At 53.2% G+C, this 22883-nt stretch overlaps 1 protein-coding gene across 1 annotated transcript; it reads right to left on the minus strand.

Annotated features, from left to right (window-relative positions):
* Positions 1–1921: 1921 nt before the first annotated feature.
* On the minus strand, positions 1922–17297 carry CSF3R (colony stimulating factor 3 receptor). The gene is given in 18 exon segments (XM_047793373.1): positions 1922–2700; positions 3274–3352; positions 3602–3695; positions 3981–4121; positions 4235–4381; positions 4966–5067; positions 5438–5626; positions 6538–6751; positions 7164–7243; positions 7794–7947; positions 8061–8230; positions 9250–9437; positions 9576–9666; positions 9669–9698; positions 10633–10929; positions 13940–14026; positions 15897–15951; positions 17157–17297. Coding segments are annotated over 16 exon segments (2544 nt in total). The 5' UTR covers positions 14007–14026; positions 15897–15951; positions 17157–17297; the 3' UTR covers positions 1922–2199.
* Between the last annotated feature and the right edge of the window lie 5586 nt (positions 17298–22883).

Raw genomic sequence — 22883 nt, forward strand, 5'->3', positions numbered from 1 at the left:
TGGTAATTAAGGTCGCTGAGTTTGGACAGCCCTGGGCTGGAATCCTAGCTCAGCCATTTACTCTCTGTGTGATTTTGTAGGCAAGTCCCTCAACCTTTCTGGGCCACAGTGTACTTACTCCTCCATGATATGGGGTGGTAATAACAGTATCGATCTTTTAGGTTGTTAGAAGATTAACTGGGGCAGTTGTGTGCAAAGCACCTGGACTGTAGTAAACAATCAAGAAATATTAGTTGTGATATTTGTGAAATGAGTTTAAGGATAAATGCAAATTAAAAGTAGGAAAAATAAATCTTTATTTTCCCCGGTGCAAAAAAGGGAGACTCTCTTCCCCCTTGCTTTTCTTAGAGCATTTTATTTTATTTTTTATTTTTTGGCCATGCCCGCAGCATGCAGAAGGCCAGGGGTCGAACCCTAATCATAGCAGTGACCCAAGCCACACAGTGACAACGCTGGATCCTTAACCCACTGAGTCACAGGGAATGCCTTAGAGCATTTACTTTATTTATTTATTTGTGTGTGTGTGTCTTTTTAGGGCCACACCCACAGCATATGGAAGTTCCCAGGCCAGGGGTCGAACGAATCCCAGCTGCCAGCCTACACCACAGCTCCCCGTAATGCTGGATCCTTAACCCACTGAGCAAGGCCAGGGATGGAACCTGTATCCTCATGGATACTAGTCGCTTCTTTACTGCTGAGCCATGACGGGGAACTCCAGAGCATTTACTTTGGAATAGGTGTACCTGCGAATTCTTTCTCTGCTCTTTTGAGAAGTACGTAAATCTTTTAAAAAGCTAAACAAGCCTCTTGCCAGTTTTACAACTCAGGCATGTTTGGCTCAAGGATCTGGGAGCCAGCTCTGAGATGTAATCATTGAGAAAGATAGTACTTCTGTCTTCCAGTTTCTGCAGGAGAGTGGGAGCCTAACTTCAGCTAGTGCCCAGCTCCGAGTTGCCAACCTCCTCTCATAAAGATATGAGAAATTAATTTTTCCTTTGAATAAATGCGATTAGCAAGTCCAGGTAGCTACCCCATTTCCCAGCTGAATTTAGGATGACCCCCGTGTGACAAATAGTGCTGTCAAGTCCTGTTACTTGAGGACTAGTTATTGATTATCTTGAGAAAATGCATAAGTTGTGTCCGCTTGGCTGTGAAAGGGTGCTTTTTCGTCTTTGCAAGCTCTTGAGCTGATTGCCTGTGTCGTGCATCGCATTCTGATTTAATTCTCATTCAATTAAAAAACTGTTTTCTTCCTCTTCTACCCTTGTGGAGAGATGTTTTAGGGAGACTTTGTTTTTAATTATACATCGCAGCACGGGTTACTCTTTTCCGAGGTCTGTTCCCTGTGTCCCGCAGTCCTCCGTGACTCCCTCGGCAACCCTGGCCACTGTGCCCTGGTGGTCATCTTTCAAGTCTATGTCACTAGATTGGGAGCTCTGCGAGGATGGACTGAGCCTCGTTGGGTTTGAACCCCCACTGCCAGCACAGGGCCTAGAAGCTAGCTGAGGGTCGAATGAAGTAATTAAGGCAAGAAGACACAAACGGGGCAGGGGGAGGGAGTGGGATGGCCTGGGAGTCTGGGGTTAATAAATGCAAACTGTTGTGTTTGGAGTGGATGAGCAATGAGATGCTGCTGTATAGCACAGGGAACTACATCCCGTTACTTGTGATGAAGCACGATGGAGGATAATGTGAGAAGAAGAGTATGTATATATATGACTGGGTCACTTTGCTGTGCAGTAGAAATCGACAGAACACTAAATCAGCTACAATGGAAAACATAAAAATCACAACAAAGAAAAAACAAAGAATGAACGAATGATTTCGATCCACCCACCCCCCCACTGCTAAGGGCTCTGAGAAGAAAAAGAACAGAGATTCAGGCACACTCAGGAGTTTCTCAAAACCAAGCCAAACCGAATCAAACCTTAAACCAGTTTAAGACACTGAAATTACAGGAAAAAAGTACAAAAGGCTAGTGGACAGGTCTGGACAAAGCATTCTCTGGCCTTTGAAGTGGGAGGCCCAGCCCAATGAGATGGGGGTGTTGGGGGAGGCATGCTGGGGGCATCTGGGAGCCTTTCTGCCTTTGCTGGGGCTGGATGGTGTTTTGTTTTAGTGATGGGCTTACTGACCTCCTCTTCTTTGGATGGTCCAGGCTTATCAAGAAGCAGGCCCAGGTCGGGGTCCCAGGAAGCCCTAGAAGCCCCCTAGCCCTTCTGCCCCACTGACCCGGAGCCCCTGCAGGAGAGGGAAGTCAAGCAGTGGCTCAAAGATACAATCATCCTCTGGGTTTGGGACTAAGGGTTCTGGGGTCCCCAGGGGGCTTGTCTGGAACCAGAGGTTCTCATAGGACTTGGGGCTGGGGGTGAGGCCCCCTAAGAGGGGCTGAGTGGAGTCGCAGCGGAGGTAGTGCCCAGGCCCTGGGCTCGTGGGGCTGCCCAGCACCTGTACATAAAGGACCTGGTCACTGGTGCCGGACTGGGGCTGGGCCTGGGTGGCAGGTACTCTTGGGTCCCCCTGGAGCACATAGGCCTGGACCAGAGTGGGGCGGCTGCAGGTCCCTGAGCTGTCATTGGACTCCCAGGGCCCTGGCTTGGACTCCCAGGGCCCTGGCTTCTTCTCTTCCTCTTCCAGCACTGTGATCTTGGTGATGGGTGGCATGCCAGGGTCCCGAAGGCTGGGCAGCTGGAAGGTATCCTGGACATAAAGATGTGGGGTGAGGGCCCAGTTCATTTCCGATGTCTGCCCCAGCCACTGTCCCTTCCTGCCTTGGGGCAGTCGTGGGGTCTTCCTGCTGCTCTTTGCTAGAACTCAAAGGTTTGCCCAAAGGATGTTCTTGACACATGCTATGTGCTATGTGAATCTCCCCAACGATTCTGTGTGGGATTAGTCCCACTTCGCAGTGAAGTGACTGAGACTTTGAAATAGGTAGACCTGAGACTCAGACTCAGGTCTGCTTTGCTCCAGAGGGAGGTGAAGTGATGGGAATGCTTTTTTTTTTTTTGTCTTTTTCTAGGGCCGCACCTGCGGCATATGGAGGTTCCAAGGCTAGGGGTCTGATCGGAGCTGTAACCACTAGCCTACGCCAGAGCCACAGCAACGCGGGGATCCTTAACCCACTGAGCAAGGCCAGGGACCGAACCCGCAACCTCATGGTTCCTAGTCGGATTCGGTAACCACTGAGCCATGATGGGAACTCCGAGAATCCCTTCACTTTGATCCTGACCCAATCCCCCCTGCCCCGTTTCCCTCTCCCTTCAGCGTTCTCACTTCTGCTGTGATGGTTGGCACCCAGGAGCCCAGACTGCTGTGGGCTGGGTCTGGAACACTTGGCCAGAGGGGATTCTTCCTGCAGGAGAAAGGGGCAGGTGAAAGCTGGGTCAGGCATGCCCTCCTGTCTTTCCATCCCTTTTCCCACCTGCTCCCAGCCGCCGAAAGGATGGCAAATTCGTGCAGAGAGGAGAAGGTGGAGGGCCTGATGGCCAGACCTGGACCCTGAGGCCTGGCAAGGCCGGGAGGAGCTTAGACCAGCTCACTTGGGCCTGCAGTTCCCTGTAGACAGGAGTATCAGGGTGTTATCTCCCTCAAAAGGACTCACCTGGGTCTACAGCAGAGCTGGGCAGCCCCACAGAGGCAGAAGAACAAGACCAGGAGGCCGAACAGGCCCAGAAGGATGTACAGCTCAGACTCCTCTGGGGAGAGGGGAAAGCCAGACGAGGTCAGAGCGCAAGCAGGTAAGGCTGTGCCTCCTCCCTCAGACAGGGATCCAGGGCCAGCGCTGGGCCTCTTCCCCCAGACCAGGGGATCCAGGGCCAGGGCTGGGCCTCCTCCCTCAGACAGGGATCCAGGGCCAGCGCTGGGCCTCTTCTCCCAGACCGGGGGATCCAGGCAAGGCCTCTCTACTCTCAAAATGGAGATCCCTAGGGTGAGGCACCCTCCCAACAGCCTTGTCTGGCCAGCCCCCCCTCTCCCCTTACCAAGGGCCAAGGTCATCAGGGTGAGGCTTGTACTGTTGGTGGTCCATGCCTGGCTGACAGCCATGAGGTGGACATGGTACAAGCTGGCAGGCTCCAGGCCACGGAGGACAAAGCCATGGGAGGAGGCATTCAGGACAGTGGCTGGGAGTAGAGGAGAATGGTCGGCTTGGGCCTGGATGCTGAGGCTCCCCCAGGCTGCTGAAGAGCCCCCTCCCGGGCCTTATGGGGCTGTGGGGTGCTGAGGATAGACTCACAGAAGGACTGGTCCCGAGCGTTGGTCCAGAAGATGGTGTAGTGGGTGAGGGGGCTCTTCCCCAGCTCAGGGGCCTCGGGTACCCACTCCAGCTGAGCCCAAGTCTTGCCAATGTGCCTGAGATGCAGCTCTGGGCCATGGGAGGGCGCTGCTGGCAGAGAAGGGTGCAGGGGCTGACACGGAGCAGGGCAGGTTGGAGAGCCCAGTTGGACTTCTTGTGACTCCCAGACCCAAGAGCTGGGACAGTTTGTGGGGGTGGGTGATATAAGAGAGTCCAGGGGGACTTGTGCCCAAGGCTCATCTCTCCAGGAACTTTTACTGAATCCCTTCCACTGTTAATAGGTGGCTGGGCTGGGATTCGAACCTGAGTCTCTTTGACTCCAAAGCCTTGCTACCTAGTTCCTGCCAGACCTGGTTTGTCTGGTTTACAGCCACTCATGCTCTGAATTTATCCCATTTCTACCACACAAGACACCTGACTAGTTCTCACCAGACTTGCTCCCTAAATTCTACCAAGCTCACCACCCAATTTCTAGTACCTCACTGCCTGACTTCTTTCCAGCTGCAGGGGCCCAGTGTAAACTGGGGTAAGCTCAGGGTTGGGAGAGACCCTCTTTTGGACCAGAGGGAGGGATGGAGGAAGTGTTCCCCCATACTCCTGATTTTGGGGGCCTCAACGGGCCTTGAGAGAGAGAGGAGGGGATTCTGAGAGGGGGAATTGGGTGGACAAACCCATCTCTTGGGAGTAGGCGTAGATGTGCTGGGAGGGTCCCTTGGCATCCTGGTACAGGGCGGTCACAGTGATCTTGTAGAGCTGAAAGGGCTTGATGTTCTCTGTAGAGAGAAAACGGGGTTGGCACTGTGGTTAGGGGCTGGCCTCTGGTGGTGGTCAGGGGCTAACTTCAGACTCACGCTGCAGGGCTTGCTGCTTGCAGACCATTTGGTGGGGAAAAGGGGCAGAAAGTGGAAGAGTGGGCTCAGAAGGGGGCAGAGTCAGGGCTGGAAAGACAGGATCCAGGTAGACGGTAGGAAGAACTTCCTGATTCTGAGGATGTGCGATGAAAGCAGTGAAGGAACAGGAAAGACTGGAGAATCTGCTTCTTTAGGCTGGTTCAGCTCACACCTTGCCTACCATCAGGCAGGTAAAATGCGCCCCCATCTCCCGGGCCCTGCCCACCCTCCCAGTCCCCCAGGCCCGCCTCACCCTGCAGCAGGGTCCCCGCAATGCTTCCATTATGCTCCATCCGCCAGGTCATAGGGCTGCCGCCGGGGCTGGGGGTACCGAGGCCCCACTCAATCACATAGCCCTGAGGCCGAGGGCTGGGGGGCTCCCAGCCCACCCAGAGGCTGTGAGGATCTCGGGCAGTGGTACGGAGTCTGCGCAGGGGCGGGCCTGGAGACAGAGTAGGAGATGACCATGAAAAGAGTGCAGCCAGAGGCCTGGGTTCAAGTCTGGCCTTTGCTACTCACGAGCTGGGTGACCCTGGGTGAGTCAACCTCTGAGCCTCAGTTTCCTCATCTGTAAGGTGGGAATGATGATCAGAATGTCCGCCTCATGGGGTCATGGTGCAGATTAAATGAGATGCTGCAGGAAGCGAGCCTGGCGTAGAGTGGTGTTTGGGAATGAGGAAAGCTAACTCTCTGTGGTTCTTGGTATGTATTAATTCCCGAAGTCCACTGGCAGTCCCATCTTATCAATGGGAAAACTGAAGCACAGGTTGGGGAACTTGTCTCCATTCACAGGGCTGGGACATGGGAATATTAGCTATTGTTATTGTCAGTCTCACTTTGTGAGAACCCATGTTCAGGGGCACCTGGAGGTGGTAGTGGCTGATTCCCTATAAATGGACAGTTAACTCAGGGACTGTGTTCTGGCTGGAAAAGCTTAGAGCTTTCTCTCTCATTTCCTTGGCAGAATGGATTCTGTGTGTTTGTAGCTATCGTCACCAGCCTAACCTGGTTCTGACTGCTGCTGCTGCTACTGCTGTTGCTAATAATAATAGTAATTAAAAAAAATAATAGCAGTAATAGTAGCAGCAGCAGCAGTAATAGCTAACACATATGATATAGAACAGTTACTTTGCACCAGGCACATGTCTTAACTCATGTAATCGTCATGATGCTTTCAATTAGACACTGTATCATCCCCATTTGTTAGATGAGTAAACTGAGGCCAGGGAGGTTAAATAACTTGCCCAGATCACATTACTAGCAAGTGACAGGACTGGATTTGAACCCAGGCCCTCTAGCCTCTGAATTTACTTGCTTCCCCACCATGCCCTACTAGCTGCCTGCCCCCTTTACCTCTGCTCTCTAGGAAGACCACTGGGGTGGGACGAGAGGTCCCGGCTGCGTTATAGGCCACAAGGACCACCTCCCGGGCTTCTGAAGGCAATTGGAAGGTGCAGTTTAGCTCCGTGGTGTTGCAGAGGATGGGGTCTGCCTCAGCCTGGTCTGAGGGTCTCCAGGAGACCAGGTACCCTTGGATCTGCCCACTATCTTCTTCCAGGGGCATTGGCTGTGGTGGGTATAGGAGGAAAAAGATAAAGGGATGCCCAGCTCATCTTGCATCGGGGAGAGCTTCTAGATGGGCTGGACATGCCCCAGGAACTGAGCCCCCCAGGCTGGGGAGCCAGCCCTCCTACCTCCCTCCCTTCTTCCCTCTGTTCCTCTGGGCCAGGTCCTAGGAGACAGGGAAGGAAGAAGCAAGTCGGCGTATGTAGCAGGCAGTTAACTGGGTGAGTCCTGCATTGTAGTCTCTCTAGAAGGGCACTGCCCAACTTCTCCAGCACATGCCCAGCGTATGCACATCGCATACACATGCATCCCAGCCTCCCAGACCTGTTGGAGGCCTGAGTCCCAGCTCACAGGGGTCTGTTTGGGTTGAAAGAGATCTCAGGGGTGGAAGGATGGCCTTCAGAAGGGCTCACCTTCCAGAACAGCTGCACATCCACTGTCCTGGGGTCTAGCTGCCTCTGCCGCCACCACGTGTCCAGTCTGACGATGGGGGCTGTGGATGGAATAGGAAGAGAGGCTTAGGGGAGTTCCCGCTGTGGCCTAGCAGGTTAAGAATACAGTGTTGGAGTTCCTGTTGTGGCGCAGCGGAAACGAATCCGACTAGGAACCATGAGGTTATGGGTTCGGTCCCTGCCCTTGCTCAGTGGGTTAAGGATCCGGCGGCGTTGCTGTGAGCTGTGGTGTAGATCGCAGACACGGCTTGGATCCCGCGTTGCTGTGGCTCTGCCGTAGGCTGGCAGCAACAGCTCTGATTAGACCCCTAGGCTGGGAACTTACATATGCTGTGGCTGCGGCCCTAAAAAAAAGACAAAGAATCCAGTGTTGTCTCTGAGGAGGCTTGGGGTTTGATCCCTGGCCTAGCAGAGTGGGGTGTGGGTCGCAGTTGTTGCTTGGATTTGATCCCTGGCCCAGGAACTTCCACATCCCGTGGGTGCAGCCAAAAAACAAAAAAAAAAATTGAAAAAAGAAGAGAGGGTCAGGGAGGGCCCTGGAGGCTGGACTGGGTCCCTATGGCTGCTCCAATCCCCTCCGCACCCACTTACGCTGCTGTGCCGTGGTCAGCTCCAGGCGGGGGCTCCAGTCACTCCAGAGGCCGGGCAGGGGCCAGCGGGTACAGCGCATCTGCAGTGTGTAGGCTGTGGATGGGAGGAGCCCGCAGAGCTCATACTGGAGGGACCTGGAGGGCAGGGCACCCACCTGGTGGGGGGCGTGGCTCTGAGCCTGGATCCCTGTGCCCTTGAGGGTCAACTCAACCTCCCCTCTCCCCACGCCCCCCCACTCCAGGCTCCTGAGCTTGCCCTCCGCCTCACCAGGTCCCAGCTGGATTCTCCACGCTGTGGCTGGTGGCGCAGCTCACACTTCTGCTCTATGTGCAGGCTTGGCTTCCATGTCTCCCAGTGCAACCTCAAGCAGCCAGGCTGCGGTGGGGCCACCTCAGGGCTGGGCTCCAGGGCCCACAGGGTGGGAGGCTCCAGTTTCACTGCAGGGAGAGGGGTAGTCAGACGCTTGCCCTGCTCCATCCAGGGCTCTGCCTTAGCTTCCGGTTGTCTCCTTGCCTGGGGTTTTATTTTCCTCCCTGGGTCTCCATTCATGGGATTTCTGTATCCTTCTGTCTCTCAGTGTCTCTTCATCTCCATGTCACCCTGTTTCTTCAGGTCTGTCTCTGCGCATGTGTCTGTTTCCCTCCCTGTTTCATACTCTTGCCCCAGGGCCTTTGCACTGGTTGTTCCCTCCAGATATCCAGTGGCTCGCTCCCTCATTTCTTTCAAGGATCTTCTTAAATATCACCTTCTCCATGAAGCCTTCCCTTCCTGACCACTTCCTGAAATAATAGCAACTGCCCTCCCTCTCCAGCTCCCCCTGTCCCACCCCTGCTTAACTTCCTCATCACACCATTACCTCACATTCTATTTTATTTTGCCCACTAGAATGTAACATTTCGGGGGCAAGATTTTTTTTTTCTTTTTTTGCCTTTTTCTAAGGCCACTTCCCGCAGCCTATGGAGGTTCCCAGGCTAGGGGTCCAATCGGAGCTATAGCCACTGGCCCACACCAGAGCCACAGCAACATGGGATCTGAGACGGGTCTGCGACCCACACCACCGGATCCTTAACCCACCGAGCAAGGCCAGGGATTGAACCTGCAACCTCATGGTTCCTATTCGGATTCGTTAACCACTGTGCCACATCAGGAACTCCAACTGGGGGCAAGATTTGTGCTGTGTTGTTTATTGCCGTGTGCCTAGCACATCATGAGTACTGCAGGAAATTTACTGAAAGAATTAAAAGTGTGTCTCCTTGCCGTGTTTCTTCCGTGTCCCTATCTGTGTCGCCATAACTCTGTCTTCAACTGCACTGTGTTTTTGTCTCTTCTCTTCCTCTCCCTCTAGGTCTTCCAGCATCTCCTTGACTGTCCCTGGGCCTGTTTCCCTCCCTGTACCTCTCTGGGTCTGCCCACATTGTGGGGGCCTCTCCCCTCCCCCATACCCTGCATCACCTACCCATGTCCATGGGAACAAGGCACAGCTTTGGGGATGTGCTGGTCCCCAGCGCGTTCTTAGCCTGCACCCAGATGCTCATATTTTGGTATAGCTGCAGATGCTTGCGGGGGATGGAGCAGTGGTTTTGCCCATCCTCAGGCACGCAGTCGGGGATGGAATCCTCCTGGGTCTGGCAGTTGCCTCGGCTCCTGCCAACAGGGTGAGCTTGGGTGTCAAGCAGAGGAGGAAAGCCAGGCTCTTCTGTCTCTCCCATTGATCCCTCAGTCCAACCCATGCTCTGTCCCAGGACCCAAAGGACCGGGGCTGGAGTAGAGACCCTTACTTACTTGAAGCTCTTCAGGGTGAAGTGGGTGGAGAGGTGGGTGTCGGGGCCTGGCTCCCACTGGCACATGAGGCTGTTGGTTGTGAGGTTCAGGAGCAGGACAGGTTGTAGGGTGTGGGGGGAGGGTCTGTGTGGAGGGTGAGGAGAGAGAGGGCTTCAGGTAAGACCATTCAGGAAGCACCCACTGGGACCAGTTGGCCTCGTTTCCTTGCTCTGGGTCATTCTCTCTGGATCACTCCATGCAGGGTGACTCCAGAGGGCCAGCCCTGGGGGAAACTAAGTTACAGGCATGTACAGGGACAAGGACCATGGGGCTGCCAACCCTCTTAACTCCGCTCCTTTTGACAGTAAGAGTGTGGCATCTGGGTTCTCATCCTGGTTCTGCCATTCATTAGCTGTATGATCTTGAAGTCCCTTAACTGCTCTGTGCCTCAGTTTCCTCATCTATAAAATAGAGGTGATGCTAATATACCTACCGCCTAGGGTTGTTGTGAGGGTTGAAGGACTTACTATGTATGCAGTGCTCAGAGCAGTGCCTGGCTTGCAGCGAGTGCTCTGTAAGTGTTAGCACTTAACTGTTATTGATTCTTAACTAAGAATCTTGGTTTTTCTTTGTCTTTAATTATGCCTTGGCTTGGCATAATTCCATCCTTCTCAGTTTGAGAAGAAGGCTGCATCTGCGGTAGAGGGGAAGCTGAGAGCAAGCCCAGCTCATAGAGAAAGGCCTCCCTAGATACACTGTCCTGTAGCTGGAGAGTTGGGCTTACTCGGCAGCCACGTAAAGCAGCAGTTACTCTACTGGCTTTTGAGCCACAATGCGTGCGTGATATAAATCTTGGCCCCATCCTTATTGGTTTGTGACCTTTAGCATGTCATACCCCCTTGCTGAGCCTCAGTTTTCTCATCTGTGAAATGAGGCTCAATAACACTCCCCACTGGTAGGCACGTGATATCTTGCCTGTAAAGTGTGTATTGAGCCAGAGCGCATGTAAGAATAGTTCTTATTAGTATTGGCAGGAAGGCATTGGAGGCAGAGTGGGTGGATGGCTGCAGGGACTTACAGCCTGCCTGCAGCTCTGCCTGGTCCAGGATCTGCAGGCCGTTGCCCCAGTGCAGGCAGCAGGAGAGAAGGGCCCGAGAGTAGTTGAAGTGGGGGAAGGTGATGGTGGACTGCAGGGTCCCATTCGGCAGGTGCTGCTGCCTCCCCCCAGGCTGAAGCTCTGTGTCCAGTTTCCATCGAATCTGTGACTGTGGGCCAAGGCTGGTGCAGTTCTGGTTGATGATGCAGGACACTGTGATGGGATCCCCTAGGCGGATGATGGGGGCTGGGAGGCTGATGTACCCGCACTCCTCCAGGCCTGGGGGAGAAGAGAATGGGCCATAAGTGACGCCTCTGCCTGCTAGAGCTGGGCTCCTAGACCCAGTCCTCTTAGACTCAGTGCCTTTGCCGTCTTGCTTTACCCCCCAGGATGTGGGAACTGGAGTGGGGAGGATGTGTACGGGGACTGTGAGAGGCTCTCAGGGGTGAGATTGAGCTGTGTGGGTAGATGTTTATCAACTGGCTACACAGAGAGAAACAGATCTGGGTTTGTAGCATGGGCTGCTTTCTCTGGTGTAAATATTCCCACCGTGGTTAATTTCAGGCTACCAGTGTGTGACATCACTGAATGTGAACTTGGAAAGAGATGACATATACAATCAGCGCTTGCAGGCCGACACCAGCACGTCACCAGATAGAGACTAGTCCCTTCCCCAAGGATGGTGAAACAGTGGGTAGAATGATAAGAGCCCTGTGGCCACAGCAATCTTTTCAGATTTCAAATCTGATTCCCACCCCACCTTTTTTTTTTTTTTCTTCTTTTTGGCTGCAGTGTGCAAGCTGCTTGATATGGGATCTCAGTTCCCAGACCAGGGATTGAAGCCAGGCCGTAGGAGTGAAAGCACCGAGTCCTAACCACTAGACCACCAGGGAGCTCCCTCTACCCCATCTCGATCACAGCATTTCAGTGGCTTGTTACAAAGGCAGTATGGTGTGAGGGATAAGAGCATGGCTGTTGGAACCAGATTACCTAGGTTTTAGAGCCTGATTCTATTGCTTGTTAATCATGTGACTTTCTGTGCCTCAGTTTTCTCATCTGTAAAATGGGGATAAAAAATGCCCCTACCTTAGCATTGTGGGAAGGATTAGGTGAGAGAACACATGTAAGGTACTTAGAACAGTGTCTGGCGTGCAAGTGTTTGCTAGGATAAAGACACAGATCCTTCTCAGAGCCCTTGTGGCCTGGCCCCTGCTTAGCTCTCCTGGTTCCAGTTCAGACTGTACTCTCTCAGCTCCAGTCACTCTGGCATCCTTGCTATTTCTTGAAGTAAAGAAGCCATGCTCTCTCCCGTCTCTGGATCTTTGTATCTGCTGTTCCCTTTGGAGGCGCTCCTTTTCCTCTCTCCCACCCCTTCCTCTCTTTCACCTGATTAACATTTAGTATCTTGCTGGAAACCAGACCGGGTTCTGACCAAACAGACCAGGCTAGGAGTTCCCAACGTGGCTCAGTGGTTAACAAATCCGACTAGGAACCATGAGGTTGTGGGTTCAATCCCTGGCTTCGCTCAGTGGGTTAAGGATCTGGCGTTGCCATGAGCTGTGGTGTAGGTCGCAGACTCAGCTTGGATTCCGCATTGCTGTGGCTCTGCTGCAGGCCTGCAACCACAGCTCCGATTGGACCCCTATCCTGGGAACCTCCATGTGCCTCGGGTACAGCCCTAGAAGAGACAAAAAGACAAAAACAAAACAAAACAAAAAAACAGGCCAAACCCCCTGAACTTTTCCTTTATTTTTATTTTTTGCCTTTTAGGGCCACACCTGCAGCAAATGGAATTTCCCAGGCTAGGGGTTCAATGGAAGCTGGAGCTGCCGGGCTATGCCACAGCCATAGCAACTCAGGATCCAAGCTGCATCTGCAACCTACACCATAGCTCATGGCAGCGCCGGATCCTTAACCCAGTGAGCAAGGCCAGGGACTGAACCTGCATCATGGATAACTAGTTGGGTTTGTAACCCGCTGAGCCCCAATGGGAACTCCCTCCTGAACTTTTCTAAAGCTCTTATTCTCCTTCATGATTTTCCAGTCATGTGGTTATTCGCTTGTCTGTCCCCACCACAGCTAGACCATAGATTCTGTGAGGCCAGAGACCTGGCCGTTTTGCTCATTATTGCATAGCCAGCGCCTAGCACGGAGTAGGGTGGCTATGTGTGGAATAAACAAGTAAGCTCTGCAGTTTGCTCACGATGCCGTCTCTCCTTTCCCAGCTGTTCTTCAGCCCATTTTGCTGCTGGGAATGTTGAGGCCCTAAGAGGAGGAGCAATTTGTTCAGGGTCACAGAGCAAGTTCATGGGGCTCCTACCACTTCACAGACTCAGTTTTCAGACTGGAAGGGATCTTGCCAACTGTGTACTCCAAAATTCTACCCTAGATGGAGTCCTCTACAGCAGGCCAGGGTGGCTTGTTTTTGTAAGCTAAGAATATTTCTATTTCTAAAGGGTTAAAAACCAAACCAAACCAAAACCAAACAACATGCAACAGAGACAGTATGTGGCCTGCTAAGCTGAACATTACATCAGACAAAGCTTACCAACCCCTGCTGTGCAGCAGCTCTGTCAGTCCTGGCCTCAGCTTGCATGCCACCAGAGATGGGAGGCTCTCTACCTCTCAAGATGGACTTTCTGTAATTGGAGAGCTCTGCCTGGGATTCTTTTTTTTTTTTTTTTTTTTGCTTTTTGCTTTTTAGAGCTGCACTCGCAGCGTATGGAAGTTGCCAGGCTAGGGGTCGAAATCAGAGCTCTGCCACAGCCACAGCAACGTGGGATCTGAGTTGATCTGTGACCTACACCACGGCTCATGGCAATGCCGTGATCCCCGACCCCCTGAGAGAGGCCAGGGATTGAACCCTCATCCTCATGGATACTAGTCGGATTCGTTTCCGCTGCGCCACAATGGGAACTCCTGGGATTTTTTATTTCAGGATTAAACCTGCCTCCCTGTGGCTTCCATCCGGATCTCTTTGCTGCCCATAAAGGTTGCACGTCTCAGGGATTCCTTCTGATAGTCCCGCAGAGATTTGCAGACAAGATCTGCATCTTCCCTGCCTTCTCCAGGCTGGCCAGCCCAGGTCCTCTCACCCTTCCCCAGAGGTGGTGGCATGCCTGAGGTAGTCTATGGGTGGGAGGCTGGCTACCCCACACCTGTGGGCCAGTGGATTCTTTCCAGGCTCTCTGGGAACGGCAGTACCAGGAAAAGACTCCTTCCTCCACCCCCAGTGTCTCTCTTGTGATTCCCCTCTCCCCACAGCACCCCCACCTCTGGCTGCACTCACTTCTGGGGAGCAGCAGGATGATCAGAACAGCTCCCGCCAGGCTCCAGGCTCCCAGCCCTGCCACCATAGTGCGGACTTGATGCTCACCTGGAGGCAGAAGGGGATGGTTAAGATCATGGGCTTTGGGGTCAGAGTGAGCTTAGCCTGGCTCTGCCACAGTGTGGCTTTGGCCATGTGACTTGACCTCTCTGAGCCTAGTTTCTTTGCAAAAAGGAGGTAACAGCAGCCTGTTCTGCATAGAGTTTTGGGCGGAGGATGTAAAATAATGCAAGTCAAGGGCTTTGCACAGCGCGTGGCACATAGGAAATGACTCTGTAAGTGACAGGCATCGATATTATTATATTTGCCTTCCAGGAATAGCAAGGAAAGGAACCACAGGGAACAGCATTCTCCCCCTTTCCCTTCTGTCTTAGCTGGGTTCCCACCACAGAGCAGAGCCTGAGACGAGGAGGGAGAATGAAAGGATAGGGAGGGAAAACCAACTCAAGGTGCGGCATCAAGCTGGTCACCTCTATGGACAACTGGATATGGGCTTGATCCTGCTGGAACCTTCCAGGGAGCCATATAGAACATGCCGCAGACCTGTCCACCCAAGGGACAATCCATTCCTTGGCTGGCAAAGAGGATGGGAACATTTATATGCCAATTCCTGCTCCCCTCCCCCATTGGTCAGGGGCTGTCTCTTGGGGGGGTATCAACACCTTGGCACATCCATGTTGCACACACATGAGTACCAGGCAGGTTCCCTTGGGTGAGCCATGCTCGAAGAGTCAGAGATGCTCCCTGGCAGAAAGGGACAACTCTACAGGGCAGCTGGGGACAGGCTACACCTTGGGAAACTGGCTGCCTCAGCAATGGCTGAAGGGCAAGGTGAGCTGAGAGGATACCCCCAGTTCTGGACATAGACTTCTGGAGGCCCTCTGGGACCAGGCATCCTGTGGTCGTGGCAACGGTGCCCGGATGGAGGGAGCGTTTATTTCCTCTAATAAATTCACTGGTCGCAGGAGGTGTGCAAAGGTTTCTACTTGCTGGGTGGGCTTCCAGCCTAATCCTCCACTCTGCTCCGGCTGGGGTCTTGGGGCCAGACACCTGATCCTCCAGTACTAACTGATACTCTTGGTGACAGGTCAGTGAGAATCGCTGACTAGCCTGCATGGACGCGTGTAGATGGTGTCCCAGCAGTTCCCTTTTGCTCAGAAGGGATTTAACTTCTCTCCCTCTTCCCTCCCTCCAAGACTAAGGTGTGAATAAGAACTGCCCAGATACCCAAGATTGTTCCCACCTAGAGGGGTCTTACTTAAACCCCTGGTCTGTTCTTATATGTTGTGATATCAGAACACCAGGCGAATGCTAGCCTATAAGTCACCTTTTTGCAAATTGGGGGAAAAAAGCGCCCCTTCCTTTAGACAAATGTAGTCCAACACTGGGTTCTGGCAACTGGAGAACAGGCTGGATTTCAGCCTCCACTTGCTCCTCAGCTGGGCAGCTTTGTGCAGTGAGAAACCTGCACAACTCTTCAGAGCACCCCAGCCTACCCATTAGCAGTTGGCAACCTTCCTCCTACAACATGCCAGTTTGATTACCCACCAGGCACCCTTGTGGGGAAGATGTAGCCTCCTTAGTCCAGATGTTGAGACACTGGTACCCATCTCCCCTGTATTTTTGATCATATCCCTGTCCTGGTGCCTAGCAAGGTACCATTTCCTCCCTCTCTCTATTGGCTCTTGTCCAGAATGGTCAGCCTGACCCCAAGCCCCCGGGGGGCCCAGGCATCCTCCCCCCCTGGGTTGCCTGGGTTTGGCATGGTTGGCATCAGTCCCCTGGCCCCCACAGCACCCCTGGGTGCCCCCCACCTCCAGCTAAGTGGGATCTGGGATCGCATAGAGCATGGTCTCGGTTTCTGGGGGCCCAGCTTTGAGACAGACCACCTGGTCTGAACCCCGGCCCCACCACTTACCAGCTTGGTGATCTTGAACAAGTTACTTCGCCTTTCTGAGCCTCAGTGTGCCCATCTGTGAAAGAGGGATAGCAATAGCACCGACTTCTCTGCGTTGTAGTGAGGGTGAAATGAGATGGTCCGTGATAAAAGCACTTAATACAGAGCTTGTGCAGAGGAAGCACTCAGTAACCATGTTATTTTCATGCACCATAAAGCAGGACCCCACCTGGTGGAATCGGCATGGTTTAATGCCTCTCTCCCCAGCTTACAGCCTCCTAGGACTGCCACCTTGCTTTTGACTGTGTCACACTGCCCATTTCAGAGCCCTGTTTCAGGGTCCCCTGCTCCTTGGCACCCCTGTCTCTCCTTTGGCTCCAGCCGTCTCCGCTCACTCTCTGGACTCTTTCTGAGTCCCAGCCCACCTTGCTGTCCCCTGGGGTCACTGCATCACCGCCTCCTCCCTTCTGCTTTCCTCCCCTCCCCCTCTCCAGGGCACACCCCCCCTCCCCTGTTCTTTCTACACCCCTTTTCATGGAGATTCTTTCTCTGTGAAGAGGGCTGGTGGGAGGAGGGGGCCGGGAATGAACAAAGGGAGGACTTCCAGATGTAGTTCACAGGGAGAGAGACAGGCAGTAAAAAGTTAAGTGGGATACACAGATTGAAAGGATGGAGAGGGACTCTCGGAGATGAAGATGGAGGCAGCAGAGAGGAAAGAGCGTGAGACACAAGATACACAGAGACTGAGGCACTTGGGGGCCGAGGAGCAAGAGATACTCAAGGGAGTTTAAGGTCTAAGAGACAAAGGGAACTGTGAGAAACACAAAGAGAGGCCCAGAGAGACTCTGAGACAGACAGGAGACGCTGGGAACCACGGCAAGCCAGGGAGGGGCTGGGGAGGAAAGAGGGACGGAGAGTGAAATTGACAGGGATGGAGAGAGATGGCTTAAGACACAGTTTCAAGAGGGATGGTGGTTATGCTCTGTTCTGAGTCCAGCCCTTCCTTGAGCCCAGCTCAGGGTCCCCCAAAAGGTATTTGTCAGTTTGTGACTTTCCCAACACCCCACCACCACCCTCCCCACACAGAGTAGAGGCTCCCTGGGAAAAGAGACTCAGTGTCCAGGGCTCCTGGGTCAGAGAGACAAACCCCAAAGCAGGAGCTCTGGTCCCAGGCCTAGACCCCCTGCATCCCTGCACTTGGTAAAGCTGGGGGAGTGGACCTGGGACTCCAGGGCCCCATCAAACCCAAGATCCAGCCCTCCCCAGGGTTCCCCTACTCACGCTGGAGCCTGCGGCTGGCCGGCTGGGCGCCTGCCTGGCCTCGCTGGTCTCTGCTCTCCTCTTCAAGGCAAGTTCCTGAAAACAGCCGCAGCACCACTTCTCTCCCCAGCCCTGTCGTTAATGGCTCGGCCTCTGACAGGCTCAGGGGCTGTGGATTGCAACACCTGCCCAGCCTCCTTCCCTCCCTTGCATTGTCGATGCTGGCGCGGGCAGCCCCTTCCTCCCAGGAAGGAGCCTGGGAGGGAAGCTGGTGAGGCCCGGGCAGCCTTCCTGCCTTGGGGGTCTCAAAGGGGCTGAGGGATGTGGCAACGTGGTCCCCCTCCTCTGCCTCCGGATTTCCTGACCTCAAAGCTTTGAGGCCAGCAGGGCCCAGGGTCCGACCCGGCTGGGTGCCATCCTCATGACCCCCATTCTAGGGCGGCATCTCTTGGAGACACACCCTGGCTTGAAGGCTCCCTCAGTCCTAAGCCTCTTTTTTTTTTTTTTTTTTTTTTTGCTTTTTAGGGCCGCACCTGCGGCATGTGGAAGTTCCCAGGCTAGGAGTTGAATTAGAGCTACAGCTCCCAGCCTACACCACAGCCACAACGACATGGGATCTGAGTCATGTCTGCGACCTACACCACAGCTCATAGCAACACTGGATCCTTAACCCACTGAGTGGGACCAGGGATTGAACCTGCATCCTCATGGGTACTAGTTGGGTTTGTTACCACTGAGCCACCGTGGGAACTCCCTAAGCCTCTTTTTGGCACTGGCCTTGGGGCCCTGATCCTTCCAATATGCAGGGGCGTGGCCTCCAGGTTACAGGGAATTCTGTAGGGCAGACCTTCTTCCATCTCCCCACTTCACTACGTGATCCCCACCGTTGCCCAAAGGCCAGGCAGACAGAAATGCAGACTCAGGACAAGGCGGGGGGTCCCCTGTGAGGCTCCGATCTTCGTAAGCTCCCTGGAAATGAGTAATGTTTATTCCTGGTGATTCTGCTAAACTGAATATGCTCTCATTGAGTAAAATGGACGCCCTTTTATGTCTTTCATGGTCTGTGTCCACGATTCCCTTGCCATTGTTTACAAATAATCTGTGCTTTTTTTTTTTCTGAAGAGGCTTCAGGCTGTTCACCGTTTATTGGATTTATGACCCAAGAAAGGTTAGGTACCAACAGACTAGCAGAGTGTCCATAACATATGATCCTTTTCAGAAAAAGCGGGCTTCTGAGTTTGTTGTGATGGGGCAGACCTGGGCTCCAGTTCTGGTTCCAGTTCGAAATAGCCAACTGGGTGCAGCAACATCCCTCAGGTGTCCCACAGGCCTTGCTCAGCAAATCACATTGACTCTGCTTTTCAAAATAGAACTGGAATCCTGGGTGGACAGGTAGTCGCTGTAAAGTTCAGCTTGGCCATTTGTTTGAGTATTTTCCTGATGAAAAGTTGGAGAATAGAAATATCACGTAACCCAGTTTACCCGCCAGCCCTAAGCCATCCTTTCTCTTACCCAGATCATTGGAATGGCCCCCTCCCTGGTCTCCCACTTTTGTTATCCTCATCCTGTCTATCGTTCCTCCAACGGCCAGTGGGATATTGATCAGACAGAAACCAGTTCATGTCATCATCTGCCCTAAACTCCCCGTGGCTCTCATCTCACTCAGAGTCAAAGTCGAAGCCCTTTCAGTGACCTACAAAGCCCCACTCAAGCCCCATTCCCTTCCTGGCCTCCCTCCCCCTTGCTGCTTGGCTCATTATTTCTTGGACTTGTAAGGCCCCCTCCTGCCTCAGGGCCTTTTCACTTGCCATTTCCTCTGCTTGCACTTTTTTCCCCCAAATAACTACGTGGTTCACTCCCTCCCCTTCTTGAGGTTTTTGCCCAGATGTTGCTTTCTCATTGAGGCCTTCTCTGGCCACCCTTAAAAAAAATTGCAACCACCCTCTACCCAGCTCTCTTTCCCCCATTACCCTTTTCGCTGTGGGACACTGGCTGTCCCTGGCCCCACCTTCCACTTTGAATGGAAGCTCCATGAGGGTGAGGGTTTTAGTCTGTTTTGTTTAAAACTTTATTTCCAGTGTCTTCAACACTCTCTGTCCCCTATCGAGCCCTCAAGACATATATATATATATATATATATATATTTTTTTTTTTTTTTTTTTTGCTTTTTAAGGCTGCACCCTCAGCATGTGAAGGTTCCCAGGCTAGGGGTCGAATCGGAGCTGCCAGCCTACACCACAGCCACAGCCACACCAGATTTGAGCCACGTCTGTGACCTACACCACAGCTTATAGCAACGCCAGATCCTTAACCCACTGAGCAAGGCCAGGGGTTGAACCTGCAACCTCATGGTTCCTAGTCAGATTCGTTTCTGCTGCGCCACAACAGGCACTCCTGAAGACCTATTTCTTGGATGAAGGATGCAGTGGATGCATCTTCCTCCCACTTCATCATACTTGTCCCCAAACCCTGTGTACCTTGTCTCGGTAAATTATACCACCATCCCCACTCCCCCAGGTCACTCAACCCAGGGACCCAGGAATCCTTCTTCACACCGCCTCCTCCACACTCCCACAGCCAGCCAGTTCCTGGTGCAAGAGAATGAACTTTTTGTTTATCATCCAGAGAACATGTTCCTTGAGCAGGTGCAGGGGCATGATGGTGAGCAAAGCAGCCTCAGTTCCTGCCTTGATGGAGCGCTGGGTCTTGTCAAGAACTCTGAAATCCATCCCTTCTCCCTGCCTTTGTCAGGTGTCCTCCTCCCACACCCACTCACACTGCAGCCTCCCTCCTGAGCTGATCCCCTATGACCTTTGGCTGGCCGAGTCCTGCCTCTGCCCTCACTCAGGCATCCTGCGCCCTGGGTATCCGTCTAGGCGGGGTCAGGTGCCCTCCCTTCTGGGCGATCCTGTGATGCTGCAGTGGCTGTGGGCCATCTGCCTCTTCTGTTAGATCGTGAACTCCTTGAGGGCAGAAACTGCGTTCTCATCTCTGCCTCCAGCCTCAACACAGGGCACACAGAGTATCTACTGGATGGTGGAATCTTGGAGAAGTTCTTTACTCTCTCCAAGCCTCAGTTTCCTTATCTGCCGCAGGGATAATAACTCCTCCCAGGGACTCTGTCAGGAGCGAATGAGCTATGAGAGGTATAGAGCTAGCATGGTAACGAGCACTTAGTAGGTGTTCAAGAAAACTCTTCTTCGCCTCTGCAGCGTTTAGTATGTCAGAGAAAGATTTTACTGACCTTATCGGTTCTGTCTTCTCCAGTGAGGACCTGCACCAGTCAATGGAGCTGCAGCAGCCGAGATGAAAGTTAGACTTAAGGAAGAACTTTCTGGAGTTCCCCTTGTGGCTCAGTGGTAACAAACCTGACTAGTATCCATGACGATGAAGGTTCCATCCCTGGCCTCCCTCAGTGGGTCAAGGATCCGGCGTTGCCGTGAGCTGTGATGTAGGTTGCAGATGCAGCCCTGGTGTGGCTTTGCTGTGGCTCTGGCGTGGGCCAACAGCTGCAGCTCTCATTCGACCCCTAGCCCGGGAACTTCCATATGCCACACCTGGAGCCGCAAAAACAAACAAACAAAAAAAAACAAAAAAAAAAAGAAAAGAAAGGAAGACCTTTCCTTAGGTAAGAGGCATTAGCATACAGAGGCTGAGAACTTAGACTGCTTAGTTTTCCCACTTAAGGCTGTGTGACTCTGGGCAAGTTATTTGACCTATTTGAGCCTTGGTTTCATCATTTTTATTTTATTTTATGTTATTTTTGGCTGCACCCATGGCATGTGGAAGTTTCAGGCCAGGGATCAAATCCTCGCCACAGCAGTGACAACGCTGGATCCTTAACCCGCTGAGCCACCAGGGAACTCCTCATCCTCTTTAAAATGGGGATAATGTTAGTATGTACTTCAGGAGAGCCTTGAGAGAAATCAGTGACGTAGTGTGTGTGTGAGAGGCTCATGGAACAGAGCCAGGCTCACAGTAAATGCTCAATAAATGTTTGCTCTGATGAGCTGGAAAGCACGAGACAGATGTGGAGTCATCTCCTCACTCCCACCTAGTGTCTGCTTTGTGGATACTTCCTCCTCCAGTTTTCTTGCCCCGCCCCCGTCTCCCTCAGACAGGGTGGCCTCTGTGGGTTGGAAACCCCAGTCTGGGAGCCCTGCAGGGGAACCCATTCTCGGCAGCCCTACTGAGGCTTGGGTGGTTTCTGTTTCTATTATTGCCTGTGATGTGTGGGGCTGCTGGGTGGGTCCAGGAGCTGCCTATTCCTGAGGGGCCCAGGCGGCCAGGTGGCCCAGCCAGAGTGAGTGTCCGGAAGTGGAGGCGTGCTCGTCCACCGGGGGCTGGTTTGGCTGGAACACAGCAGTCGGCTGAGATTGTGCAAACGGGTCATTGTGCAAACACGCCCCTGTGTGTGACCTCGATTGTGCAAACAGGTGTTTACTGGAGGCTGCCCGGCCTGGGCTACCCGCTTACAAAAAAAGTGGCTGAGCTGTTGACTCAGAAGGAACCAGAATCTGGACACTCATTCTTCCTTGAACACGCCCTGAACGTTCTGCCTCCCAGCCTTCGTTCGGGCCATTTTCTCTGCCTGGAGTGCCCTCCTCTGCTTCCATCTCTACTTGGTGAAATGTTACCCATTCTTCAAGGCTCAGAGAAAATGCCACTAAGTCTTCGTAGACTTTCCCCTCATTTGCATACTCGGAGCATTTGATGCACCTCGAAAGTCACAGGTCCTATTTTACCTTATGGCCCTTTCTAGACTGTGAGCTCCCTGAGGACCAGGACCTTTCTCTAGTCTCCTCTGAAAGTTTAGGAAACCAAGGCCCAGATAGGGAAAGCGACCTGCCCCATGTCACATGGCCAACCCTCAGCAGACCTGGGCTCTAAATTAGGTCTCTGCACTTTCTGCCACACGCATCAGCCCTCTTTTGACCCCTACCCCACCTCTGACCCTCCGTCTTTGCTGCAACCCCTGGGTGGTGGTGGAACTCCAGCTGGAACTTGAGGGATGGGTAGGATTGTACAGAGGAAGGAAGGGTATTCTGGACAGAGGAATAGCAAGACTGAAGGCCTGGAGGCTGGAAGGGGAAGAGTGCATTTGGCATCCATTAAAGAGAAAGGAAGAGGTAGCATGGGTCTGGGAATTGTGGGAGACGGTGGGGGCTGGGCTGCATCCTAGACCTGGAGATGACATTGACTCTGCATGGCCTTGCGTAGCACCTCACAGACCTGCCTCTCAGACCCCCATCTCCCCCTTGATAACTCCACAGGTACCCCCACTAAATATGCCCCCGCCTGAGCTCCTCCACTTTTTCTTCTGAAAACCTGCTTTTCTGTCCTGGCAAGTGGCATCTGGAGACCTGGACTTGCCCTGGATGCCTCCCTGCCTCTTACGCCCCACATCTGGCCTGTCACCCCTTCCCGTGGGGTCTGCTCCTTCTCTCCCATCTCACTGCCATGGCCACCATCATGACTCTTTGGGAGGATGGCAGCCACCTCCTGCTGGTCTCCCTGCCTTCATTCCTGGAATACTGTCCCTCTTCTTCTCAGCTGGAGGGCTCCTTTGCAAACACAAGTCCCAGCATGTCACTGATCAACTGAAAACCCTCCATTGGCTCCTCGCTGCTCATGGGATAAAGTGCAAAGTCATCCTCATGGCCTTTGAGGCCCTTCATCACCAGCTCCTGATCCTCCCCAACACCGGATCCTCATCTTTTCATACTCCCTTTCCCAGCCTCCTCTTCC

This window comes from Phacochoerus africanus, chromosome 8, assembly GCF_016906955.1.
Source record: "Phacochoerus africanus isolate WHEZ1 chromosome 8, ROS_Pafr_v1, whole genome shotgun sequence".
Classification (NCBI taxonomy): Eukaryota; Metazoa; Chordata; class Mammalia; order Artiodactyla; family Suidae; genus Phacochoerus; species Phacochoerus africanus.